Here is a 27,744-nt window from a genome sequence, read left to right on the forward strand (position 1 = left end):
TTAATTTCATAACTATTTATTGAATGAAGCAGCACAAAAAATACAAATGTTTCCAGATAACTTGACTTCAAATTGTACAAAATGTAGTTGTACCAAGGAAAAAAGTCTATAAGATAAAAGCTAAATGAAAGTTTATTGTGCAAATAACAAAACGTAAGACATAGTGTTATTGACCTTGGATAATACTAGGGTTACGAAATGCTGACCTCGCAAAAGAACACTGACCAAACCTACTCCTGCTTGAACTTGTTTGTGGCAGTCTTAGTTAACAAGAATTACCAACACATCCTTCTAAAACCAAAATATATGAGCTCTGTCGTCAAAAAGTATATAACTTTCGGTTCTTTTTTCCCCGAAAATTAAGTCACGTCCATAATTCATCAAACGGGTGTTTCAAGCATCAACCCTTCAGTTTCACAAACCATAAAAATCGCAAATCTTGCAAATGGCCTTTGACTAAAAAATAAAGAAATAACATTTACACACATTACATTTTCACATAAGCATAACTGGAAGACCAAGTGTATTGTCATTAGGGATGTTCCAATCAAGTTTGATAGTCATTTCATTTTGAGTATCTGCCAATCATACCAACTGATAATTTCAGATCACGTGATCTGATCAGGACATCCCTAGTTGTCATGAAATGTGTGTAAGTTTATGAACAGTTTGTCTTCAGATCATACTTTAGAGAACCTAACTTTGTGCTTTATACTGTATGTGTGTGTGTCTGGATGTGTTGAGTGTCTGAGGAGTCATCGTGTGTTTAGATGTGCAGATGTGAGCTTGTGGGCCCCCTGGGAGTCAGTGCATCATGCCTCAGAAAGGTAAGACAGGGGGCCTCACAGACAAACCGTGTGCACACCGTGGAAAAGGGCTTCTGGTGGTCTTTGCAAGTTCGTTGTTAATACTGCTAGTGACGCAGCGCTAATCTAGGCACAGAGTTAGCCTCCATTTCCTGCTGACCTGCCTCCCCAAGGCCTCTGGGGCTGGAGTGAGGGGTGGCACAATGAGACAGCCTCTTTCAGCTTAGGCTGCACTTCAGGAATCAACTTGTGGCTTGTTCTTTTCGCTGATGCTGAAGCATGTCTGTCACACTCACTATGTCCTCCTCGGGGACCTAAAAATTAAAATGTTATCAAAATGTTAGTTAGGTTTTTTTCACACCAGAAGTAGCAGAACAATAACCCTAAAACAAATAGCTAAAAGAACAATTTTACCAAAAGGTAGTGGTCCCAGGATTGAGCCATGTGGTACACCTTTCCTTAAGTATTATTGCGTTACAGACATGTCCCTCCAGTGGACTATATACACCTGAAGATTCAACTTAAAACAGTATGAACTTGAACATAAAAAATGAATTTACTTCATTCATTTCATTCTGGCGAAAAATAAAAAAGTAATACAAAAAAAAAAGAAATTATACGTATGAATGAAAAGGGAGCAAAAAAAAGGAAAGGTTATCGATATGTCTGCTGCCCCTTTCCTTACAAAATATTATTTACAGATCACCCAGTGCAAAATGAAAAAGAGCTGCAGGCCCACATGCCATATTACACGCCATTTTGTTCTTGCCCCCCCCCCCCCCCCCCCCCGAAATGAATGTGGGTCCCAAAACAGACCCCTGGGGCACTCCACATGTTAATTTACATTTGTCAGATTTAACATTATTTATTTGCATGAACTAGCTTTTGTTTTCTGGATAGCTTTAAATTAATTTTAATTATTTTGATTTTTTTTTTTTTTGTATTTTCTTTTTTTTAATTAATTAATTTATTTGGTAATTCCAGAGATAATTATTTCTTTTTTTATGCTCTAAAAAATATTTTTGCATATTTTAACACATTTTAACTTTGTAAATTTTGTAGCTAATATTTCAAAAAGAATAGAAAACATTATTTTCATGCTCTATGAATAATCAGATATGATGATATGCAGTTCCAAAACTGAAACCATTAAGGAGAAAATTAACTGTCCACTGCAGTGACCACTATGCACTGGAGGGTAAAGTTGGTGATGACCTAAAATATACATTAAAGCCCTCACTCATTTATAATTCCAACACACAAAACCTGGGAAAAGATATTTTGGACCAAAAGGTAGAGGACCCACTTATAAGCCATGTGGTATGCCACATTGTAAATTGCAAATAACCTTTCTTAAATTGCACTGACATGCACAAAAAATATTGCATTTTGTCAAATTTTGGCAGGTTGAAAGGATGTAGAGTATAACAAAAATACATAACTCAAGTAGGAGATATGGAGAAATGTATAGCTATCTTACCATGAAAAGGATTAACAATATTGAGAGTAGGATTTCAGTTTGTCACTTTTGTGTTGTTGGAACAAACAACCAGTTATGAAACCAAATTCATAACCAGATGTGTGACCTGCCTGGATTTTCCCTGGGCCTTCAGATAAAATGACCCTGACTAACTCAACACATGAGCTAAAGATTGTACTCCCATCATCCCATACGCACATGTTCTTTCACATGTTTCAGTGACGTAGCCCTGGGAATGTCCTTAGATGATCTTTCTAAATGACCTCCATCCTCTTTGAACACTGCAAAAAATGAAATCTTATCAAGTGATTTTGTCTTACTTTCTTGTTACATGGCAGATTTTTTTTACTCGTTACAATAAATTCAAACCTAATTTTTGTCTTTAAATAACTTGAAACAAGACATTTTTCTCAACTGATAAATTGAATGTGGCTCATATCAAGTGTGACAAGACAATTTTTATTTAAAATAAGACAAAAACACATGGTAAGATTTCATTTTTTTGTAGTGCACAGTTACAGAGAGTGAAAAGAGCCTTCTTTATCCAGTAATCTAATAACAATAGGGTGTTGATATTACTGCTCTATGCAGAAAAACAAATAGATTTGTAATTTGCATTAAAATTTTTGGAGGTTTTTCTTTTGGCTAGAGAGTTATTTAACACCACAAATTAAAACCATACACCAAAATTTCCTCTGTAGTTTCTGATGACACAAACCATGTTAATCATTCAAAGGATGTGATGCATTACCATTCATTACACATATATAGTATATTTACCATGAGTGAAAGCACTTCCTCAGAAATATTCATACAGACGCAGCTGTGATGTCACCGGTGTCTATTTTTTAATGGTAATGCTTATTTCAGACTAGCTTGTGGTTGACACTGAGCCACTCGGGTTGAGAAGCCGATTACAAAGACGATGATGCTCCATGACACTTTTAGGCTATTTTTAGCTTAGGTTATTTATCTGTCAGGATATTTAATGACAAAGCCAAGCTATCTTAAATCATAAGAATGTATGAATAAACTTCACTGCAATGCAAGGAGGAGGGTTATTATCAGTACACACATGCTACCAAAGAATTTTAAGGTTTGCTCAAACCACATTTGTTTCAGGGAACCCCTTCACACTAACCTGTATCTGTCAGGTGTTAGAGACAATTTTGTATACGTGTTTCTCTGAGAGCAGTTTAAATGCATGTCAACCCACAAAGCTGCCTCCACTATGACAGTCGAGTGCTTATAAATAACTCTGATGATCAGTCTGTTTCTGAAGGGTGTGATCTAACAGATAATAAGCATGGTGAAGGATGCTCAAAGATAAGTTTCTGGGTAGGACAGGGTAACTTTATCTTTTCTCAGTAACTTGTAAGATAAAACTGGTGGCAGGAGTTGATGACTTAGACACAGAAAACGCAGAGGTATTCACCTTAAACACTCTCTGACTACATGAGGGAACAAACTCAATGATGGTTTTCTAATGGGGTCGGAAAACCAGAGCATCAAACTTAAATAAGTCTACACAGAATAACATATCCTAGATCTGCTCAGAGGTTCATTGATTGTTTGTGATGAATTGTGGTGTCCAAACTTTTTTTAAGAGAAGACAGGCCCTCGGATCAAGTCCCTTTGATACGAGTCATTTGGTCCAAGTCTTAAGCAAGTCTCAAGTTTTTCTGTTGTGGGCAATTCAAGTCAAGTGGAGTCACAAGGCTGTCAAGTCAAGTCAGTGGTTATATCTCAGGTTTGTATCTTTCAGAGAGAATTCTCATCTTCCTAGAGTAAATGTCAAAAAATACCATGCAGTTTATCCTGCAGCTCTGCATGGATTAAACCATTTTTAATATTATACTGGAGAGGTATAGTTATATTTTAATATGTCATTTATCATCAGGCACAAATTTAGCTGCCTGGCCACATGCATTTGTTTTGCTGGCATAGGATCCTTTATCCATGCTCCTAAAGAATAACAGATTGGACTGAATGAAACTATAGCTAGAGGGAAAACTTAGTGGAGGCTAAATGAGAAGGAATAAAGGATGTGCATGAGAGTTATTTACTCTGCCGACGAGTCACGACCATAGACTGTATATAGAGTGGACAGCGTGGCTCCGCCATTTACGGTTTTGAAGCCAAAATATCTCCATCATAGGCGCAGCCATTGGCAGCAATTGCAGCCAGAGTCTGAGCAGTAGAGACTGTGAAGGATTCTGGGAGAATTTGAGTGGAGCTGGGTGACAAAAATAGGAATTATTTTTTTCTTTTCGAGAGTATAATCACTTCTTGGCTAAACCTCCCGACATGTTTTACAATCCCCAAAATAAATACACAAGAACAGCAGCTGTCAATCATCGTTAAACGTTACGTAAAACCTTGTTTTTAACCTCTTATAACTAATGGAAACGAAACTTCTCAGAAAAAAGAGGACTTGAATACAAGACAGCTAAATATCTTCAAATCACCACAACAATCAGACGTGAGAAACATTTCTACGAGGTGTATTAAGTTTTTTAGAGTTTGACCACAGCCCATCTGGAATGGCTGGAAAGCCGGATTTTTTAACCTATACTGCAGCCAGCCACCAGGGGGAGCAGTTTTTGTGGAGACCTCACTTCGAGCCGAGCACGATGACTTCCATTTTTTTTACAGTCTATGGTCACGACTGGATGTTTGTTATGAAGAGTGATAAAGTGTTGGAAGACGGGGGCTTGCTACCATGGATGGATATTATTGATGCAGTCACATCAGCAAAAGTAGCCCATATCAACGTTTACGACAGTGGCGAGTGGAATTGTTGTGTGTTAGCTTGGTTTCACTTCCTTAGCTCCATGTGCAGTCTTTAAATGGGGGATAAAGTTGCACTTTGTTCCCTCTTTTCCTTTATTGTAGCATATATTGCAGTGTGCGTTCCTCCTTTTTCCGATTGAGTGGAAGTTTTTAAACACAAACTGCTCGGGGGCAGTCGCCACTATTAGCTAACAATTGCATTGTGTTGTGTGTCCATTGGCTGCTTGTGTACTTATGATCTCGCCACACCTGTCTCTAGTCAATCAATCAATCAATCAATCAATCAATCAATCAATAAAAGTGTGAACCTATAGTGTGGTCAAGTCGAGGTGAGCCTGAAGTCATTGTCTTTCAAGTCAAGCCGAGTCAAGTTGCAAGTTGTCAAACATGCGACTCAAGTCAAATTTTTCTGCTGTTAACTGTTAAAGCCACACGGAAATGCTCTTTTTGTTACCTCTCGTCAATAAGTGTGCTCAAACATCCTTGTTCCATCATCACAGACTGATGAAATCAACCCTCACCCGTCCCTCAAGTGTCTTTTGATACCAGATGATCAGTGGTCAGTTTTCTGCAGTTACATGCTGCGTAAACATCAGCAAACTCTGCTTCTGACCAAGGAACATGTTCTCCATTAGGAGGCGATATGGGGAATATGTGTCAGGATGTTTTTGTGGCAGGATGAGGATCTGGATTTTATCAGGATTGTTTTGATATCCAGACTATTTTGACCAGTTAACATCAACTTAGCCCCAAATTGTGTTTTTTAACTCTGCATCATCTCCATTTCTATTTTAAATTTTGCTTACATCAGCAAACAGTCCCACAAACTGATATGAAATCATCTGCCAAACTTCTGACTGAACCTCATAGGAACGCCATTTACCGCCCTTTATCTATCTACACCTCTCTTATTCATACGCCTAATCTTGAATTCCTTTTATACTTGGGTAGAAAGTCATGGTTGTTTGAGTCACAAATTACTCGAAAGTGAAGACTTTTATGAAAACTGGTGATGTAGGGATGTTGGACTCACCAGAGCGTGGTCGAAGCTGAAGGTGCTTATGTAATAGGCAGAGATATCGCTGTCGGCCAGAGGCTGAGATATCTGGGCGACTATTCCACATTCATCTAGGAGGGAGACACACTGAGATTAGAGTCACGTTCACTTCTGTGTAGAAGCTTAACCAAATCACTCACAGTTTTTCAGCAGTTAGAATGAAAGTCTCCTGACTGTGGTTCAGATGCTTAAAGATGCCATGAGGAGGATCTGTTTTGATTGCACTCCCTCGCCACCTTGTGGCCTGGAGTCTCTGCACACTTTCTTAAATGACTTTTAGTGAGGCGTGTTTGTTTTGGAATTAAATGGAGATTGGATCAAAACAAATTTTCTTTGTTCAAGACAACTTTTTACTGGACACAACGCGCTGAGGTAAGGTATTAATCAGCACAGTTATGTTGCACTACGGTTTGAAACGTGACATCAAGCTGTAGCAGCCAGCTATATGTTAGCCCAGCGCTCCAATGTATTTGTAGGCTAACAAAACAATTAAACACTGTCAGTTTGTAAGTAGTTTAGTAGCAGTTTATATTCAGTGCAGCAGGCAGTCCGGTGCTCTAAGACATGTCCGTAATGTGATACAGCTCGAGCTAAAGGCTAATAAGCCTTTAGCTCGAGCTGTATCACCCTCCTGTTTAGCTTTCTTCTGCTCTTCTGTCCTTTTTCTGTCTGACAGTTAGGCTCCAGCGTCCACCATCACTACAAAATTAATCACAGAAATTGTTTTCAGCAGAGAAAAAATGCAGATCTCTGTGTTTTATCTCTTCTCACTACTAAACTTCATCAGCTGGAGTGGTGTTGTCTTAGAGACCTATACGTGCTGTAAATCAATACGGTCTGGGACTAAGGAGCTACTAAGAAGTAGCATTTTTTAATAACCTGTAACCAGTGATATTAGCGCTGATAATCTCATTTTAAGGAGTGGATTACGATCAGGCAATATATCTAGAAGGGAGACTTTTTCAAGATCACTGAGAGCTCCTTACAGCCCCATTCACAAAATAAGGCTGATCATCAAATTCACATATTAAGACAAAAACTGCCCGATTATTTTTTACAGTTTAACTCCAACAGACAGGAGTCTATTTTTTAACAACAGAAATATGAAAAATGACTGAAGCCAATTTGATCATTAGAAGCAGAGTAAGAGCTCAAACAATGAGTTAAAGCTCATCCGAATGGAGACCTCCAATAACAAAAGTTTTTCAGACTCACAGTCACTCTGAGTGATTCATTTAATCTCAAATTACATGACTTTATCCTGATGTACATTAGAGGCAGCGTATCCTTACCAAAGCCCAGTGGTTGTCCTCCGATACGCACCATCCTCCACAGCTCCCCGGACGAGCTGGTGAAGAGAAGATCGGCTGGAAACCTGAAGCACAGAGATCGATTGCTGATCACTACCATGAAAAATCAAGATCCCTTTGAAGGTGGACTGGGAAAGACCAAGCTATAGAGGTTGCCAAATGCTTTGTGACACCCACAAAGTAATGACTCAGCGGCAAATCGAGGATAATCACTATATTGAGCCCTGAATCATTATGGTGCAATTTAGGGGTTAGCGTTGTTTACATGAAATTAAATCTAAGGAGGGTTACATTTTCTCTCTTTGCTATCTAAAATCAGATCATCATAACTTTGATTAAAACTAATCAGAGCTGTTTATTTGTTTGGCTACATTGTGATCGTGTTGTCTTACTGTCTCTGAGCCTCTGTGTCCATCACCAGAGAGATGTAGCCGTCGATGAGGGAGAAGGAGAAGAACTTAATACAGTCCAGATCCTGGCTGGGAGACGACTGTGCGTCCTCTTTGGGACTACAGAGAAGAGGAGACATGAGAGAGTCTGTCAATTTAGATTTCAAAGTGACATTAAGTTGAACAGAACTGTAAGGGAAGAGGGAAAAGCAAGTAAGAGTAATTTGAAAGAGCTAAAAAGTTGAACAAAGAGAAGTTTTATTCATTCTTCACCCTCATACAGAGTTTGAACTTTTTCTCTTTTTGTCATTTAGAAGAAAACATGAAAATACTTTGAAAGACACAGAAGCAGGGATAGAAAAACAGTCTTATTTTTCACTTTAACTTCTAAAAAATAATTAATTTTGTAACACATAGAATGTCAAATAATCACTAAATAGCACTTATTCATTGAGAACTGATAAAAACCTGAAATACTCATGAGTCAGAAATGGTTGAAGCTGACTCTCCATCATGTGCTGCCCCCCTCTGGCTATCAACGGTACTGCAGCAGTGTGTGTGTGTGTGTGTGTGTGTGTGTGTGTGTGTGTGTGTGTGTGTGTGTTCACTGAATCTCACCTGCTGGAGTAAAAGAGAACATCTATGAGCGTGGTGGCGATGGACGGCAGCGTGTCTGGGTCCAGAGACATGACACAGAAGTGGTTCTGGGGGATGAGCACCGGGTGAACTGTCGGCTGGATGGCTGCAGGAGGACGAGAGTTTGAAAGAACAGAGTCAGATTAACTGATACTTTGAATACAGTGAAAATTTCTGTGCTTCCTGACTTAAACTGTCTGAAATTAACCTTTTTTTTTTTAACCACATAACATCCTTCAACCGTGAGAAATGGTTTCCAGGATGAAGATAAAATTGTTTCTAAAACCACAATTCAGTTTTTGTCTTATGTGTGAATGTAAATCCATAACGAGCCACTTTTATCCATATGTTTTGGAAATCTCCTGAGTTATCTAATATTTGGCTCTTTATAGTCAATATTTTTTCCAAAACTGCAGGAATAGTTAAAGAGTTACCTGCCTTCCACGCATTTCTGGGTGTGCTGACAAAATTTTGGTTTTGAAGGATCACGCTCAAAGTTTTTTGTAGAATTTCTTATTCAATGAAAACAGCCTCCAAAACAAATTTCTGAACACTTTTTTTGAACAAATTGATGTTGTTGTTTTTTTCCAAGGCTATGATAATAAAATTAAAAAACCCAATTTATATAGCATATTTCAAAACAGAGTTACAAAGTGCTTAAAAAACCACCAGTAAAAAGAAACAGAAGATAAGAAGTACAAGAGAGGTAAAAGAGAAATGTGAGGAAAATATAGAAACATATAAGAGGCTGAGAATCACCACCAAATAAAGGAAAGGGAAAAAAAACAATTAAAACAACAAAAGATAAAAGATTTAAAATACTGCATGAAACTGTCAAAGAAAAAAAGTTAAAAACAAAATTACAATTAAAATAAAATAAAAGCAGCAATTTGACAATTAAAAACACGCTCAGCTAAAAGCCCAAATAAAAGCACATATTAAAATTGTGTCTTTAAAAGACATATTCTGATCTCCTCAGGGGGGTTAATGGTCTATGATCTATGGTCTTAAACTTATTATCAACTTAGAAGCAGTCTGAGTTTAATGCAGTTTTCAAAAAGTGAACGACTGCAGGGTTTTTTTGTTTTTTTTTTTGGTCTTTTGCACCTGTTTCTTATTTTTGCATTTTGAAGCTCTACTTACAACCTGCTTACCATCCACCAGTGTGAAATGCAGATTCTTGTGGTCCTAAGATTTTGTTCAGGAGTGTATATTGCATGTATATTTGACTGAAGTTAGACCTGAAACAGAAGGATAAGATGCACAACACTGAAATCTAATCTACCATTCTGCAGAAGACCTGCACGCACATGTAGCTTAGTTTCACAATCTGCAGGATTTCTGCGTCACAGCCACAACTTCAATTCAACAAAGTTTTCTTAACTTTGTAATTCTTCATCTTCACTCTTGCAGATAAGCACAGAACTTGAGGTGTAACTGGTGGCTGAAAGGTTTCATTGTGTTCAAACATTCATTTTTCTGACACGCTGACTTAAAGCTGACATCTTGGAGATGCACAGATATGAATAATGAAAGAACGTCAGAGCAGAGCATGCATTTACCAGCATGCTCTGCCCTCATGGTACAGCATGTCCTGTGCTTTATGGCCAGGTTAAAAATAACTTCCTGTGGAGGACTCAGGGTTTACAGCAGTTTAAGTGTTGCTTTGTTTGAAACCAGCCTGTTTGCATTGTTCCTTTATATAACGTCCTGTAAAGTTTGTGTCTTCACGTCAGCGATGGTAGGACAGCAGATATCTTTGAACAGCAGGTTCTGTTTGTAGAAACACATTCCTCTTTTCGAAGCTTAGAGTGATGTGTGGAGCTGAATTCATGTCTGAAAAAACAATCCTGAACCTCCAGTCCTCACGAGCATATGCTTATTTATTTCTTATTTATTTTATTTAGCTTATTTTCAGGTTAAAACTATGATAAAAAGTAGATCCTTTTGTTTCTCTTGTGGTTATTTTTTTTCTTAGTAATAAAAAATCTTTTAAATGATGCTTTTCGCTGTACAGACTGTTTTTTTGTTTTTGTTTTTTTTCGCGACCTGAGCTGATTGCACATTTCATAAATTTACTGTCAAGGTTTTACACTTGGATTATAAACTTGTGAAAATTTAATAAAAATATCTTTGAGAAAAAATGATGCTTTTACATTTTTTTTAGTCATTTTTACCTCCACCAAGGAGGTTATGTTAATGTTTTGTTAAAAGTAACAAACGGATCTTGATGAAATTTTCAGGAAATGTTCAAAATGGGATAAGGAAGAAGTGATTAAATTTTGGAGGTGATCCGAATCACCGTCTGGATGCAGGACTTTTTTAAAGGATTCTTTATCATTGTGAGATAGGGCCGTTTTCATGATATGTGTATATAACTTCACAATAAATGGTCGGATTGCTTTGCCAAACATTACAAGACAAGGTCACCATAAGTTCTGACAGATGTAAAAGTATCATCCAGATCCTGGCAAAATTCTGGATACTAACAACTGGATTATGAAATATGTACTGGGTCATCATAATTTTCAACACTGTCAGGTAACAAATTATCATACAAACCTGCAACTAACACCAAATTGTAGCAGACAGTCTGCTGAAAGAGAGTATAACATTAAAGTAGGACAAATGTGTTTTGTGATAATCACAGTATGCGTGGCGGAGGTCTGTATTCTCTGAGTGCTTTTTTAGTTTCATATTTCCATCCTTTCTTCCTAGCTCCTGCACCTCTTCCACTTTGCATAAAGAACCTGAAGATGGTGCTAGAGCATCTTAACTCTTTTCCTATCTGTGGCGTATGAGACGTCATACTGAACACTCTGTGACCTCTACCTTCTTTGCCGTTCTTCTGGAGCCCGTTGGAAACATCCTGACAGTGCATGGGGACCGACTCTCCTCCCACCTCCTTGTAGATATTAAACTCCTCCTCCAGAGTGCTGATGACCACAGACAGGTCTTTCTCTCTCACCTACATGACAGGGATGTGAAACATAAATATTGATGGTAAGACATACAGTGAAACATGCATTAACTCCTTGGTGGTGGACTTAAGGCTGATATATGTTGACACAGGCTCTTTTGAGAGAACGTTCCGGCTCCAGGAGCAAGTGGAGCGTTTATTAATCTGCTGACACAAACGTCTGACTTCTTTGTGTTATCTATTTTTGCCCACTTAACACTTTCACGTGTTATACATCAACTAACTTTTCAGGGCTCTCAGCTCCGAGGGGAATTAATTCCTGGCATGCAGAATTTGTGGAGTGGACAAAACGCAGACACCGTGTCTTCTTTTGTCTGGCAGAGCTCAGTATGTGAAGATAAGACGTCTGGAGTTTTTCTACGTTACGCTGCTTTTAAAAAGCGCCCCAGACGTCGCTGAATTATAAAACACAGAACAGCTTAGAGTGCCTCTTGCGTTTTAAAGAGACAGCCCCAATATAACCGAAGAGGAGGTCATGTACAAGTTCAGACTCACCAGGATGAAGTCAGTCTGATACGTCGAGAGCATGAAAACAGAGACGTGCTGCTGAGCCAGAGGCGCGATGACGGACTTGGCGATCTTGGTCACGCCGACCGCTTGCGAGCTGCTGGAGGCGTTGCCGTTGGAGACGACATTGAGTGGGAGCCAGATGGAGCTTTCCACCTGGAGATGCTCCGAGGGCCTCAGCTCTGAGCGGGGTTGAGAAGAGAAAAGTTGAGAGTTAGTGGGACTAAGTGCTGAGAACACACCAAGTGAGTGTGATGAATTTGTTCCTCAGCTTATCAAAAGATGTAACAATAAAAATGATGCCGAATCTGATTAAAAGCATGTGTTGGTTACAGTTTCAGAAACACTGCAGTGACAACATTATAAAGTATATGGCACGTCTGTAGAATGCTGCTGTTGCTGCATTAATTCAGAGAGATTTGGAAACTGAACAGTTGAAGATTTCTAATCCGTTGATGCAGCTACAGTATTGATGAGAAAAACCTCCATCCACACATACACTACTAAAGTGAAAATACAAGACCGTGCCTGAATCTCTTCAAATCATTCATGAAAATTTCCAAAGTTAATGTTTGAAAGGGGCAAAAAAATCCATTCATCCATCTCCCACCACTAGGTCCTGCTCCAGGTCCAGGTCTCAGGGGCTGCAATGCCATCCGCAAAGATCAATGATCGCTGTCCCGGCCACTTCCGCCAGCTACTCTGGAAAGACACTAAGGTGTATCCAGGCCAGCTGAGAGATGTAATCTCTCCATCATGTCCTGGGTCCAGCCCAAGGTCTCCTTCCAGATGGACATACCTGAAACACCACCCCAAGGGGGCATCTGGAAGGCATCCTCACAAGATGCCCTAACTACCTCATATAGCTCCTCTCCTGGATTCCCTAGCCTAAGCTTCCATGGCTCTTCAGTGTCTGCCACCTTATCATTGTGGAAGGGACTGAGTGTCTCAGTGATCCAAGACACTACGTTGTTCCATAATTGCCCTTGGTAGGGTCTCCCAAGACTGGTCCTAGGTGAGGGGCCAGACAAAGTGTGGTGAAGGCCCGGGGTTGGGGCCTGCAGCGAGCACCTAGTGGCCTCTATCCATGGGAAGCCATAGGGGTCTGGTGCAATGTGGATTAGCCAGTGGTCAAAGGCCTTGGCAGCCTGATCCCTGGTTACAGAGACAGTTTTGGGACATGGAATGTCACCTATCAGGGGCTAAATGTTGTAGGGGCAGAACCTCTAAACCAGGGGTCTGCAAAACCTTTACTTTCAAAGAAGCCATTTTGCCTCAGCTCACCTGGATTAAAGTCATTTGGGAGCCACAAAATCCACTTTATCTTCACAATAAAGACAAAAGAGTGCATAATATTCTAAACATCGTAAATCTAGAAAATAATAATCTAAATGGCAAGTTTTTTGTGTTTTATAAAATTAAATGTGTAATTTCTTAGATTTTTATCTGAAATAAATTTGCAAATACTTTTCAAAAATGTAAAAAAATTTATGTAACTGTCAGAAATTAGCAAATTTTATTGAAATTCAATAAGTTGCTAAATGTTTCGAAAATTGGTAAAATTACCCCCTCCCAACCCAAAAAATAATTTTAAAAAATGTGCAAAAGTTTGCCAAAATTCCATTAAAAAAATTAATGCAAAAGAAAAAAAATGCTGTTTCTAAATTTGCTAAATCCCCCCCCCCCCCCCCCCCCCCCAAAAAAAGAAGTTGAATTTCAAAAATTGTCTAAATTAAAAAAAGTGGAATCTCAATAAATGCAAAGTTTTGCAAAAATTCGTAAAAAAAAAAAAAAACTGGAGTTTTTTCTCATTTCAGAAAAAAAATAGAAATTCAAAAAAGAAATTGCAAAAAGTTCAAAGAAATTTGCAAAAATCTTTAAAGACTTAGATCAACAAAATGTTAACACATGATTTTGTTTAGTGTCAACATCCAGGCTTGATGTTTAAAGCTGGCATGTTTACATAAATGTGTTGATGGGAAAATGTGCTCCATGAACATCCAGATCTCAAAATAGAACATAAGAGGACACAAGACCGGTTTCAAGTTATGAAATGGCGCAGAAAAGATAAAAAGTGGTGCAGGAATTAAAGATATTTTGGCTTAAAATGTTTGCAGGTCAAAAATAGTCACCATGAAAAACAGTCCTGATCCTGATCCTGCCATAAAAACATCCTGCCATATTTTCCCTATATCACCTCCTTGGTCAGAAGCAGAGTTTGCTGATGTTTACGCAGCACGTAACACTGCAGAAAACTGACCACTGATCATCTGGTATCAAGAGACACCCGAGGGACAGGTGAGGTTTTGTTTCATCATAGAAATGGTTACCTAATGAAGCATTTATGCATTACTTTCATGGTCAATAAATGAGTCAGTAAGAGCTGTTGGTTCTTGCTTATTTTCATACAATCAAATGTGGCCCTCTGCAAAAGTTTGGACAGTTTTTATACAGTTTTTGGAATCACAGATGCAAACACTGCTAGTATCAGCAATGCTTCATATGCCAGAAACAAATGAGATGACAGGAGCTCCACCAGCACCATGTTTCTGCAGCTAATACTGCTGTGAAGTGAAGTGTGTATTTCACATCAGAAACTCTCTGTCATGTTTATGAAGGTGTAAACTATGAGGCAGCTTCAAGTACCAACTTCCTCTTGTTTGCAGCTCGATATACATGCACACTTACTTCCTCTCCCCCCACCTTCTGTCGCTGCCTTCACCATGGAGACCTTAAACAGCCCTGCTATTTATACACCACAGTGACACAAAAAAACACAGCTCCTTCACCACCCTCCACCACCACAAACACCACTTGATACAGGTGCATCTGCTGAGGGGTCAAAGGTCAAATAAAAGAGAACTCCTGGGTGGAGCTGGAACAATGTGAGGGAAAAGCAGGATATTTCACTCTTTGTCCCCAAACATGACACGAGCTGAAGCTGGCAGCTACCTGGGAAACAGATGTGTGTCCAGGAAGTAAACAAGAAGCTGAAAGACAGAGATACTGAGGTGATAGCTGCAGGTTGTGTGCAGCCAAACTCTGTCTGTGTGTGCCGGTGTGTGTTAACTTCAAAAAGCTGGATGTGAAACCTTCCAAACAAATCCTTTTGGTTTGGTTTCATCACCTAATGTTGCTAAAACACTGAGAACTGTTTCCCCTGTTTCTTTTTCTTTCCTTCCCTTCAAAGAGCCACAGCTCTGTTTGGCATAATTTGTCACAGACGGCCCCTTGTGGCTACGCTACACCGGCTCTCACCTCTTAAAATAGGCACTCAGTCAGGAGCAGAGCAAAGGAGACAGGGAGAGAAGCAGAGCACCCAGAGGCGATATGTGCCTTTAACAAGTTCATCTGTGAGGACAGACCAGGCAGAGGAGGATGAGGGGTGCATCAGTGCATGCACAAAGAAAGTTTCTCTGCAGACTCAGACAGAAGGACAAATTCAAAGAGTTGGACTACAACTGAGAAAAAGCTGTTCCTACTGATCAGACACTGGAAGAAACACCCAGCAATTCAAAATATGTATTTCAAGTCATTCAAAAGTGCTTTTAAAATTCTAAAACTGGTCCGAGACTGGTCCAAAACCTCATGTACTTGTGCTGAAAAGAAATCTGTAACTTTTCACACTCTCACCAGGAAAGATACCCAAAACAGGAAGTGTGGGTGTGAACACAGGCACTGCTCTTCATTTAAAGTGGTGAGACTTTTTTTTTCTTCCTCAGACTTTCCCAGCCTCTCTTGATCAAACTGAAATTAAAACAGCTATTCAACCTTAAGGAGCCATACAAGGAAGAAAGGAAGGAAGGAACATAAGAGTGGTTAAACAACCAAAGGGTATGCTGTGGTCATACTCAGGACCATGCAACAGTTACAACCAATCAGTTAATTCCTGATAGTTCAGTAGGGCTGCAACTAACGATCATTTTCATAATCAACTAATCTGGCAATTATTTAAATGATTAATCGATAAATCGGATAATGACACATTTTTGCACTTTCCTTTACAATTTCGCTTAAAATTGTTTTAGGTATTTTCTAAACAGCAATAAAGACAATAAAAGCCTTTTTCCTTCAGTAATATTTCATTACAGCTTTCTCTTTCTTGGAAGTAGAGCTGAATCTGCTGAATCTGAATCTTTTCACCTCTTTCAGGACCCCATGGCAAGAGAGCGGGCTCATCTCCTCCGAACTTACATTCTGTAAGCTACAGTTTCATGCACCAAAACACCCACGATTAGTTGCAGATGAAAATCGATTATTAAATTAGTTGCCGACTAATTTAATAATCAATTTAATCGATTAGTTGTTGCAGCCCTATAGTTCAGACAAAAAGAGATGACATTTGCTTTTTTTGGAAAGCAGAAGATAAGAGTGATAAACCCTAACACATACATGATGTGTCTCAACATTCATCAAAATATTTTATATTTTTATTTTGAAAATCCTTCCCCTCACTTGCTTCTTTAGATGCTGCTGCCTGCTCAACACCTCAGACCAACATCTTTCCAAAAAAGCCAAACCACACCTCTTAATATGTGAAGAGTGTACGTCTGCAGTTTCATTTTTCATCTGTGAAAAACTAAACGCTTCAGAGAGCGACACGATACTTCAGTGACACCTGCATACCGAGGCCACAAATCAACTCAAAGAGGAAATAACGTGTGGAAAAATAAACAGAGAGTGTGCTCTGTTCATTACAGGGAAATTCAAGCTGGTGAAACAAATAAACTAAGATTGTTCATAAATTCAAGGTGAACTGGGGCACCTGAAGGGGCTGGACTGATTTTCGGTACATCCAAGTCTCTATGACAACACCACGCCGTCTGACTAAGTTTAGAAGTGAGAAGAGAGATCTGTGTTTTTCTCTGCTGTAAACGATTTCTGTGATTGATTTTGTAGCGATGGTGGACACTGGAGCCTAACTGTCAGACAGAAAAAGGACAGAAGAGCAGAAGAAATATAAATGAGAAAGTGATACAGCCCGAGCTAAAGGCTAAAAGGGCTAAACTGTTTGTGCTAGGGTTCATTCCAATCCACAGTCTGTTTAAACTTGAAACTTGTCTATCAATAAAATGAAGAGTGAGGTTATGTTAGCTCTGCTTGGTAGACGACTGGCAGGACATAACTAGGATTTACTAATGTTACACATTACAGACACGTCTCACAGCGCCAGGCTGTCAGAGCCAATTATGGACGGCTACTAAACTACTGCACAAACTGACAGTTTGCTTGTCACTGTACTGATAAATACCTTGTCAGGTTGTATCCAGTAAAAATTTGACTTGATTAAAGTTTTACTGGTTAAAGTCACATCTTCACGACAGTGTTCGTGGGACTCCGGGCCAGAAGGTGTCCAGGCTGTCAAATTAAAACAGATCCTCCACATAACATCTTTAAAGGAGCTGTGAGGACTAATAGCTTGGCACTGATCGCAGTGACACCAGTGGCCAGAATCTGTGCTGCTTCTCAGGAAAGACTGTTTCCAACAAGCACTGTCACCCTGGGAATCGATACCTTTCACATTTGAAACGATACGGTACCGACTGCCAGTACATGGCAGTCGGTACTGGTACTCAACAGTACTAATTTTAAATACTTGTGTGTGTTTATGTGGTAAAATATATGAATTTGTTTAATTAAAACAATGTAAATCCTTTTCAATTTACTGTCCAACATATCACCTTGCAATGCTGTGTTCATGTCCATCATGGATAATCACCTACTCTTCCACTCCCTCACAGTCACAAGGATAAATTCAGGTGCCTAAACATGGTACATTTTGATTTTAAATGAATCTGGACCCGGTACTTTTGACAGAATTTGGTCAGTGCCTATAAAAGTACCTAATTCGGTACCCGTCCCTACCGTCACCTCTTCTTATTAGGACATGACTCTTGCCTAGGAATGGGAGCCTTTCACATTTGAAATGATATGGTACCGGATGATACCTGGAACTTATTTTTGTTACCTTTTTGTGTGTTTGTGGTAATAAGTATTAGTTTGTTTCATAAAAAATCTAAGTTTTTATTTCTTAATATAAACTTGCAATGCTGTGTTCATGTCCATCATGGATAATCACCTACTCTTCCACTCCCTCTCAGTCATAAGGATGTGTTTAGGTACCTGGACATGGTACCGTTTTATTTTATGAGAATCAGTACTACAGACAGAATTTCATATGGTACCTATAAAAGTACCTAATTCATTGCCCATCCCTATTCCTGCTAAGGTATGCATTTGTTTTGGAAGCAAATGAATCATTTTTTACACTTCTTTTCCCAGGAAGCAAAGCGGCGAGGTAATATATTTATTTGTTAGTTATATCAAGCTATGACACCTCTGTTGTCATTTGACAGAGGTCCTCCAGACCCAGAAAATAAACTGAACTACAGTTTTAACATGACAAATAGAGGAGTTAGACACTAAAATGTGATCTTGTTGACTAGAAGTTACTGACTTTCTTGAGTGCTGTAGCTTCCCTAAACCTCTGTTGATTGTTGGTTTAAATCAGTGCATGCCTCTGTTTCTACAAAATATCACACCAAGTTTCTCTTCTACACAAAGAGTGATTGGTACATTTATATTCATTATTACATCAGAGTATACTGTAATAGTGAGTCTATGTTTAGACAGTGGGAGGACATCCTGTGTCTTGCATTAAAGATGAAAGATGTGCGTGGCCTGTGTTTACCTTTGAATCCTTCTTCGTCCAGGACGACTGTGTAGTTCTCCGGTGTCTCTGTCAGGCTGAAAAACTTGCATCTGAATGTGGAGGTGCAGATGAAGAGAGGGAAGAGGAAAAGAAGGAGAAAGAGAGAAGAAGAAGAAGAAGAAGAGAGTTATTCATCTGCTAACAACAATGAAAGAGGCTCAGTTTTACATAAAAACAAACAGCTACCAAGAATCCCATAAATGGATTTCCATGAATTTGTCCTGGCTGTCACTCAATTAGCACGAGCACATGCTCAGTGTTATGCCAGCATCGCTTCTTTTGTCTTCAGCAAGTGGTGGGGAACGCTCCAAACTGGGGCACGGCTTCAATTATCGACTGCTGCATTCAGGGAGACCAAAACATTGTGTTATAATGTTCAACTTCTATAACTCAGACAGCCAGAAAGAGTATAAAGAGCTCTTCATAAGACCAACTTGTGCTGCCTTGAGCCAAAAAAAGAGTCATGTCAGTTAAATATTTGAAGGACTGAGTCGCTTTGTGGACTGATACAGTCTCAACAGGGTTAAAAATTTACCAAAAGAGAAGAACGAACATGTCTTTTGGGCTTTAAAGATTTCTCTCCACTGGCTGATCTTTTATTTACTTCATTACAATTCTCTCCCAGCTCTGCCTCTTCATCAGTCTTGAGGCCAGGAAATAAAACAGCTTGCACAGGCTCTTCTTGGTTTGGCTGCAGTGTTGTTAAAAAAAGGAAAACTGCCCCCCCGGGTTTTTTTGGGGTCGACACTGAGTGAAACTCATCAGGTTTGTCAATGGTATACTTCAAATTACATCTCCGGACAGGAAAAATTTAGTTTTTCCACACCAAATGTAATATTTCTACCAAATGTGATGCTGAAAACAAGACAGCAGAGACAGGATTATATCATATGGTGAGCTGTGGGCCTAGAGGAGTGATTACTGTGTAACTGAGGAGTAGACTCACCCTGCAGTGAGTCCGTTGCTTTGACATTAATGGCTGTTTTGGTCGGTCTCCACCGCTTAGTCCAGACTTTAGGGTTTTAATAAACTCTTATTTTAAACTCTTGGAGGCTTCAGGCTGTGTGGATTTTTTGTTTTCTAGGAAGATTTTCAACCAGTGTCAAGTTTTCTTTCTTCTTTAGAGTTTAAAGTTGGAATAGGGTACGTAATAGTCATTTTTCCAAGGTGACCTTGAACGCATCATTATACAGCCTTAATAAACTTTACCTAAGCAGTCATAAGTTTTGCTTTTTTGTGTACTCTGATGCACAAAGCTGATGTGCATGGAGGTGAAGACTATACTTTGCATCACAAATTGTATTCTGCCTCCTCTTTATCTTTGGTGTTGGTAAAATGTGGCCAAACAAAAGACCATTTTGCACATCAGTTAATCAATATGAGGCAGTTAATGGCAGTCATAGGCCCACAAGACTGGACAGCAGTCCATATCAATAAGCAACAACTTGGTTTTTATCCTGATCCCTGATCCTGTCTCTTAAAAGCTCCACTTACCCCCTTCCCTCTGATTGGCTAGCCCTCTTGAGACCTGTTTAGGGCGGAGCTATGGGCAGGCCATGGTGTTTGAGGCCCTACCTTTTAACATGTCATTAACAAGTAAAGAGATTCTTATATGGTGATGTCATCATTTCAGTAAGTCTTGTGAAGATCTCATGCTGTTTTTTTGAAAAAAGCATCTTGATCAGTTTATAGACAGATTTAGGGATTTCTATAATATATGAATATGTAGATGTTTGAAAATCTGCACATGCTCAGTCTAGACTTCTATCATTGTTACTTTGTATTTATGTTTAAAATATGGGAAGCAGAATACCCCCTCTTTAAATTCTTCCAGATCCGATGAAAAACAGGGTTTCATCATAGGAAGAAGCCTGACACTGAAAAACACCAGCCACAGTGGTGATAAACACAGCTGAAAGAAAACCTCTGCTTACCACAGAGAGAAGATATGAGCAGTCTCCACTTGGATGACCTCTCTCTGTTTTCTCCAATTCCCTTAAAAAAGGAAGTGCATATTCCTGTTTTCTTAAAACGTCCCACTGGAGATACACCTTCCTCTTCCTCTGCTTATCAGTCAGCTGAGGCCGTTACAGTAGAGGCCTGAGTGAGACCGCCAAACTCATGACTCAGCAAAAAGTAATCCCTGCCATGAGATGAGACAATCACCCCACAGAGACAAAGAGAGGTGGAGGCAGGACGCTGTATCACGAAATATCAGCTGTGCTGGCAAACTCAGCTGGTCCATTGTGTTATAATACCCTGCTCATTTCCTGTTGACCCTTCACCTTTCCCAGATCGTGGTTTTCCTGTTGGTAGTTTCTGCTAGAAACTCATCCTGGAAGTGGGACTGGGTGTTTTTAGTTTGGAGCAGAATCACATGTGGAGAAGACAATAAAAGCTTTATTATCTCAACCTGCGGGGGAGTTAAACTTTCCTGCTTCAGCAACACGAGGGTCCAATGGCTGAACAACATCTGTGATACAACTTAGCTGGTTTGTGAAATACAGACAGTATTAAATCAGATAATCCTCCATCACTGAGGCCAAGGGTGACTTAAGGCTGTGTTATGCTTCCCGCACGAACGTGACGCACGTAAATGAGACACACAAGATCCACACGAGAGAACGCGTAAGACTTTAGTGCTTTTCAACAACACTCCGTGTAGCGTCTTTTGGTGACCATTCCCAAACTGCAGGGGGCGGTGTATCACAAACGTCCATCTACCAGAGTACTAAACGAGAGTCGAAGAAGTTTGCCTTTGTTTACAACACATAGATTATTGTAGGTTCTTTTAACAGATTCCTCTTCTCTGCTGAGAGTGGCCGCAATTTCACGCCATGAATTGTTTATCACTTAGTTATCACTGTGATCTCTGAGTGAAGAGTCATACAGATTTTTGCACTTCAACCACTAGGAGATCCTGTTCTTTCCCCATCTTATCCGTGCGTCTCTATCTAGGTTAGAAATTTTCAAGTATGTGCAGCACTGAAATTTTGTGTGAAGGACCGCACAAGGGCCGTAGGTGTGAAAATGAGGTCATTCGTCCGCACAAAGCTGCGCAGACGGCATGGACATGTCAAACATAAATCAGTTTTTATGAAATCTAACCTCATCTGTCTCTCAGGTGTCTCTTGATACCAGATGGTCAGTGGTCAGTTTTCTGCAGAGTTACTGCGTAAACATCAGGAAACTCTGCTTCCAACCAAGGAATGTGTTCTCCATTAGGGGGAGATATGGGAAGAATATGGGATTTTTTATGGCAGGATCAGGATCTGGACTTTATCAGGGTTGTTTTTCATGTTCAGGTCCTGTCATAACTTTACGCCCTGTTTACACGACAATGTTTCATCCAAAAACGCTAAAGCACAGTGAAAAAAAAAATCTGTATTCATACAGGAATGCTGAGGGACTGAAAACGCTGTAGTTAGCATGCCAGGCCTGTAGTTGGCGCTATAACGGTCTTGTCCAGAAGCAGCTTTTAGGAGATCTCAAGTGAAGTAGAGTTGTGCTGATCATCTGATGTATTGGTGGATGTTAAGTGTAGAAGTGGAGCAACAGAGGCACATTTTGCAGAAAGACAGTCAGAAGATTCAGCACAAGCACAACATAGTAGTCCGCAGCGATCGTAACAATGGTACTGCTGAACTGTTGTACACACATGCATTAAGCAGAGCGTGAAGTCAGGATTTCCACTGAAGATGCTGGCTTACTGTTTACACTGCAACTGTGGTGGCACAAGTCAGAAAAAATCCACTCTGGAGGCTGTTTTCAAGAGTTTGCATTTCAGGTTGGCTAAAACACAGTTTCTATGTAAACGCGAGGCCAAAACACAACAATACTTGTGCGTTTATCCTAAAACCGTTGTTATGTGAACGGCTCCTGAATCTCATCTCGTATCCTCCGACGCTTTTGTTTTGAACGCTCACATTTTCACGTCATGATAGACATTCATTTAAAAATGCTGGCTGCAAGAGCTGTTGAGTGTCTCTAGGATATACAGAGCTTTAGCTTTATACAAGTAGCTATGCACAATCCAAGTGTAGTTTATAGAAACTTTACTAGTTTTACGTTGGTTTTGTTTGTGAACTTGACAGAAAATGTAAATGTAAGAGCTGCCCCCTTTGTCATTTTAACAAAACCAAATCTGTCCCACTGTGATAAAAGTTTGCCCACCTCTATGCAAGAGAATGGAACAAGAAGCCAGCCTCAATAAAAGAGTAGAAGGCAAAGTATTGGCTAAAGGGATGAAACATTAAAGCTAGAGAGGTAAGTTCAACTCTCCTTCCTCCTCTCTGTAGACCTGGTGAGGTGTGGGCGTGAACACTGGATCAGTGGTTTTTGAGAGTAACAAAAGTTTACAGACACGGCCTCCTCCTGCTGGGAGTAGAGAGTGTGGGGGGACAGAGAGTCTCAAGGGAACTGAACCGTGCTCTGAGGAGACATAGAGACCTCGACCTTTAAAGAGAAACAAATAAAATCACATCCACAAGCGGTCAGAAATGGCCTTGCAACCATGTGTCTGTTAGGGATTTTGTATGTTGAATAACCCAGTTCCTTACACCAGGCACACATGGGTATTTTTAACCATTGAGTATGATGCAGTACTGCTTCTGACCACCAGGTACGGCTGTAACTATGATGTGGATATCATCCACAGCAATGTTGATGCGAGGTCATTTGGGAATCTGGATGTTTTTTAAGCATGTCTGAAGGTGTATGGGGTTAAATACTGCAAAAATACTTAGGATGAGTTCGTTAGAGTACAAATTCTGCAAATCACCAAAATACGTCATTTAATTCATATTTAGTACCTTCCTGTTCGGATTTCACTTTGGTCTTAGGCCCCGTTTACACAACAACGTTTCACCCGAAAATGCTTAAATGCAGTAGGTCTTGGTATAATCGCTACGCACCAAAAATTCATGTGTGAAGGTGAAAGTAGCTGCAGTTTTAAGTCACTAGGGGGCGCTACAGAGCAAATATCAGCACAAAAGCACTGGTTTCATACATGTTTTGCCATGACTGACTTTGGTGCAAAGTTTCTTGAGTTTTGGAGCATGCTTAAAGGACGCAACTTGAGGTCTGAAAGAACACTAACAACAAACGATTTTTCTGATTCTCTTGATTGAAAATATGAAAGTTTCAGCTTCTCTTATGGAAACTTCTGTTTCCACTCTTAGCAAGACAAACATTCCTTCAGATTGCAGTCTGCTGCCTACTTCAGGCTGTGGGAACTTGTGTCTCCATGATTAATCGTGTGATTACACATGTTTACACAGCTCTCTGTAACCGTGCCCACATAGCCTGCCGGTAATGGGTTCAAGCTCCTTCTGCTGCGGATGAAGAGGAGGTGGAAAATAACCAAAAGAGAAGCAACAGGTATGGAGGAAGCAGCCGAGATGTGGAGATGAAAACCAACCACACGAGACTTTCGACTTTGATCCAGCTTCAGAGGCTGCAGTGGTGCGAGCTGGTGACGGTGGGGTTTCTGTGACTGATGCTCCAGCTGAGGAAACATGATAAGAGCGGAGCAGGCCGATGTAGCTGAAGTGTGAGGTGTTCGCCTTGAGCTATCTAAGCCACATTGTTCGAGCTGCCTTCACAGCTTCCTACAAACAGACCATCAGCGTTCTCACGGCTCTACTTTTTTAGGAACAATGGGAAAACGTGTGTTTTTTCTAGAAATCCTTGCTTGTTATTAGAGGGGGTGGAGGGGCCTGCTCTGAGCCCCAACCTTGAGGGATCACAGAGGCAGACACATGGAAAACTCCCCGCTGGGTTTCTGGCTCAGCTGAGGCTTTGTTCGGGCTCATGCTCTCGTTAGTGAGCCTGTGGAAGAGAAGAAAAGAGGGCTGCGTGGAGCCTGCTGGGCTGCATCCACACACCACACACAGTACAGTAACTCTGATTTACTGCACTGATACTGAGCTTTGATTGTTACCACACCTAAAAACTACAACCAACAAAACAGGACTACAAAACAACAGATCGCAAACTCACTGTCAAAACTTTCAGCTATGTTTTTTTAGACAAGTCTGAACATTTCATCCTCTGCATCTTCAGCATTCAATCCTCTCTTTCTCTCTGCCAACTCCCAGCGACTGAAAGCGATAACCTCTTTAAAATTCTGCTCAGGACCGCTTTCAAACCACTTTGAGCACATTCTCGGGGAAGTGTTCCTCCATTGAATAGCAGAGGCCCAAGAGAGGGAGCTGTATTAAACAAAAAACACATGCAATCAGGTTTGTTTTTCCTCTGTGATTGTTTTGAGTCGCCATGAACTCAAGCGTCTCCACCACTCCCCGATCTGCATTGTGTATAATTTCACCAGAGGGGGGGAAGAATAGGATAAAAAAACAACCTCTGTGGCAGAAAAGGAACAGGAAAAACAGGGCAAAACACTGCCGAGCCACAGTCGGATGACATAACTTGAAAGCATGCAGAACAAAACACTGCAAAACAGACCGGGCAGCTAATCCAAGGAAGCGTGGCTTGCATGCTTTTTATGGCTCACTCTGCATCCTGCCTGCAATGAGCCTCTCCACATTAAAATTTAGGATTGCACTTTTAGCATATGATGAAATATAGATGCTAACCCCGTAGTTAGAGTTACCCTAGAGCTGACACGATTCCTCGAATGGTTCGAGGTACTCGGTTACAAAAATTACTCGACTAATTTTCTCTGCCTCAAGGAATCGTTTAAAAAGATCAAAGAGTGGTATTTCAAATAGAGCTGAGGCCATATTAAAGGGACAGTTCAGTTTTTTTGAAGTGGGGTTTGATGTCCAGTGTCCGTGGATGTTTCCTCTGTATTCCTTTCAGTTGCCATCTGTAGCAGCTCTTCTTCTGTGTACTCCGGTTCATACAGGTGTCCTTTTGGTTCCAAAGTGAATGGAACTTCATCATCGCTGTCATAGTCACTCATTTTGAATTTCCTACGCTGCCTCACAATCCTTAGAGTACAAACAAAAGAATTACGATACTTGATCAAACTTACACGAGGCTACAACCAGCGCCCGAAGCATAGCTTGTTTACATTCCCTACAGCTGAAAGGAGGAGGGGGGACGGAGCACACTAGCGTTGCGCGGAAGGATACATGACCAGTTAGTTAGGTCCAGATAAATGTTTATATTTCCGAAGACTTAATGCACTTAAAAAATATTTTATGTAGCGTACTCTTAAACTGTGGTATTACTTTTTGGATTTTAGTTCTTGTAGGCAGAGAAAATAGCCTTTGAATTTGGTACGGTATTTCCCTATTAGCGCCTATTTCCTCGTCACCAGCAATTACAGTCTGTGTCTTACTGAGGGAGAGGAGACAACTTTCTACTGTACCTAATGTCCTTAGTGGTCACATAGAGCTCATACAGCCCCACTTCAAAAAAACTGAACTATCCCTTTAAGAGAGTTTTTAGACCCCTCAAGCTACCTCTTATACAAAATAGCAACTAGCAACAAATCTAGCTTCTTTTCTGGAGTTTGGAGACTAATGGATCATTCTACGCAACGGGTGCCATTTGGGTCCACAGCATTTGATGAGATGTACAAGGCACAAAAAATGTGTGTGTTTAAAAATTTTGGAGCTACCAAAGCAAGTGCTCTTATTGACATGCTGTATCAGAAAATTAAATTTTTTAAAGAGAAAAATTTTCATTTGAAAAATAACTGCTCTTTAACTAAACAAAAATGTTTTTTATCCAATTACTCGATTAATTGATGGGATTTTCAGTAGAATACTCGAATACTAAAATATTCGATAGCTGCAGCCCTAAGTTACTCATACTGATGCAAAACGCAGCACATCAACCTATTACTCACTCTGACCGGTTATTCACTCAGTGAGTTTATGAGGTGCTGCAAGTCATCATGACAATTTGTCTGGTTCGGAGTCGGACATGTTAAAACCTCATAACTCCTGCTGGGTGCAGCTAGGCACACATCCAGGTTTCACATCTGTATGTCAGTTTACATGACACATTTACATGCTTATGCTTTCAAGGATCCCGATCCGCCTGCTGAAAACTTGTCTGTAACTTAATATGAGAACAGTAGCTGGGCCACCACCTGGCCTGTATCAAAGGCAGCTTGAAGACAGATGTTGAGCTCCTCTTTCCTGCTATATGTGGAGCAGCCAGAGGAGTAAACAATTACATAACAATGGGAGGATGTCCAGAGATTAGCTGAGAAGTGGTACTAATGCCTACATGACATCCTGGCAACTTGTAAACTGGATGTGGTGTTTGAGCAAAAGAGGTCAAGGGTTAAGTTTGTGCACAGTGCATGCAGATGTATGAAAGCCAACTGCTGCATGCATACTGTGCACTCGTGCATATATCTAAGAGGATTACATAATAAATGCATGGTAACACATGGAATTGCATTGTGTTTACCAAAGTGCTGCAGGGTTTTTTGTAGTATCATACCATGGGAAAGGTAAAACACTGCTGAATGAAGTACAACTACCCTCAGTTACATACATGGCAGTGTGTTATTCATGCAGGCGGAGCAGGGCATGCACAGGCAAATATCCAAATAACAGCTCGGCCACCCAGTGAATGAAAAGGCGCTGTAGGTGATCACATTAAAGACCAGGCTGATTCACAAACATACAACCCAGATCGGTGAGCCCTCTTACCGTGTTCTGTTGCGGAGGAATATGAGTTTAATCAGGGGGTGTGTGAAATTCACCAGCCCGTTCTTGGATATGCTGATGACTCGCAGCCTGTGGTCCAATATGTGCAAGTCCATATTCTCGGTTGCGAGCGGTGCAGTCTCCTCCTGTGTGTGAGCATGCGGCGGTGGGAGCGCCTCTCTAGCTGAAAGGTCTCATTCAAATGCTAAACACAGGCCCGGATGATAACCATTACCGAGGATTCCTCTAGACCACGTCCCGCTGGGCTCGACTCACCAGCCGAAAAACATCCGACGCAATCCGACTCCGGGCTTGCTGAACTACTGTATATTCAAACAACAGGGACAGCCCCGAGGAGGACACGCCCCCTCCTCTTAAAGCTACAGGTTTGTGACGTGGAGTGTGTCGTGCATGCAGGAGAAAGATGGCTTTTAAAAGTTA

The 27,744-nt window shown here is 40.4% G+C and overlaps 1 protein-coding gene across 1 annotated transcript; it reads right to left on the reverse strand.

The window, feature by feature from the left end:
- castor1 (cytosolic arginine sensor for mTORC1 subunit 1) lies at positions 1 to 27,665 on the reverse strand. The gene is made up of 9 exons (XM_074671112.1): positions 27,307 to 27,665; positions 18,650 to 18,720; positions 11,947 to 12,140; positions 11,304 to 11,439; positions 8,454 to 8,577; positions 7,839 to 7,955; positions 7,429 to 7,511; positions 6,113 to 6,207; positions 1 to 1,120 (listed from the first exon to the last, which is right to left on the reverse strand). The coding sequence occupies exons 1-9, from the start codon at positions 27,417 to 27,419 to the stop codon at positions 1,049 to 1,051; spliced, it is 1,005 nt and encodes a 334-aa protein (XP_074527213.1). The 5' UTR covers positions 27,420 to 27,665; the 3' UTR covers positions 1 to 1,048.
- Between the last annotated feature and the right edge of the window lie 79 nt (positions 27,666 to 27,744).

Source organism: Halichoeres trimaculatus, unplaced genomic scaffold (assembly GCF_033239565.1).
Source record: "Halichoeres trimaculatus isolate MK-OKI-2021-1 unplaced genomic scaffold, fHalTri1.1 fHalTri1_scaffold_5, whole genome shotgun sequence".
NCBI classification, from domain to species: domain Eukaryota; kingdom Metazoa; phylum Chordata; class Actinopteri; order Labriformes; family Labridae; genus Halichoeres; species Halichoeres trimaculatus.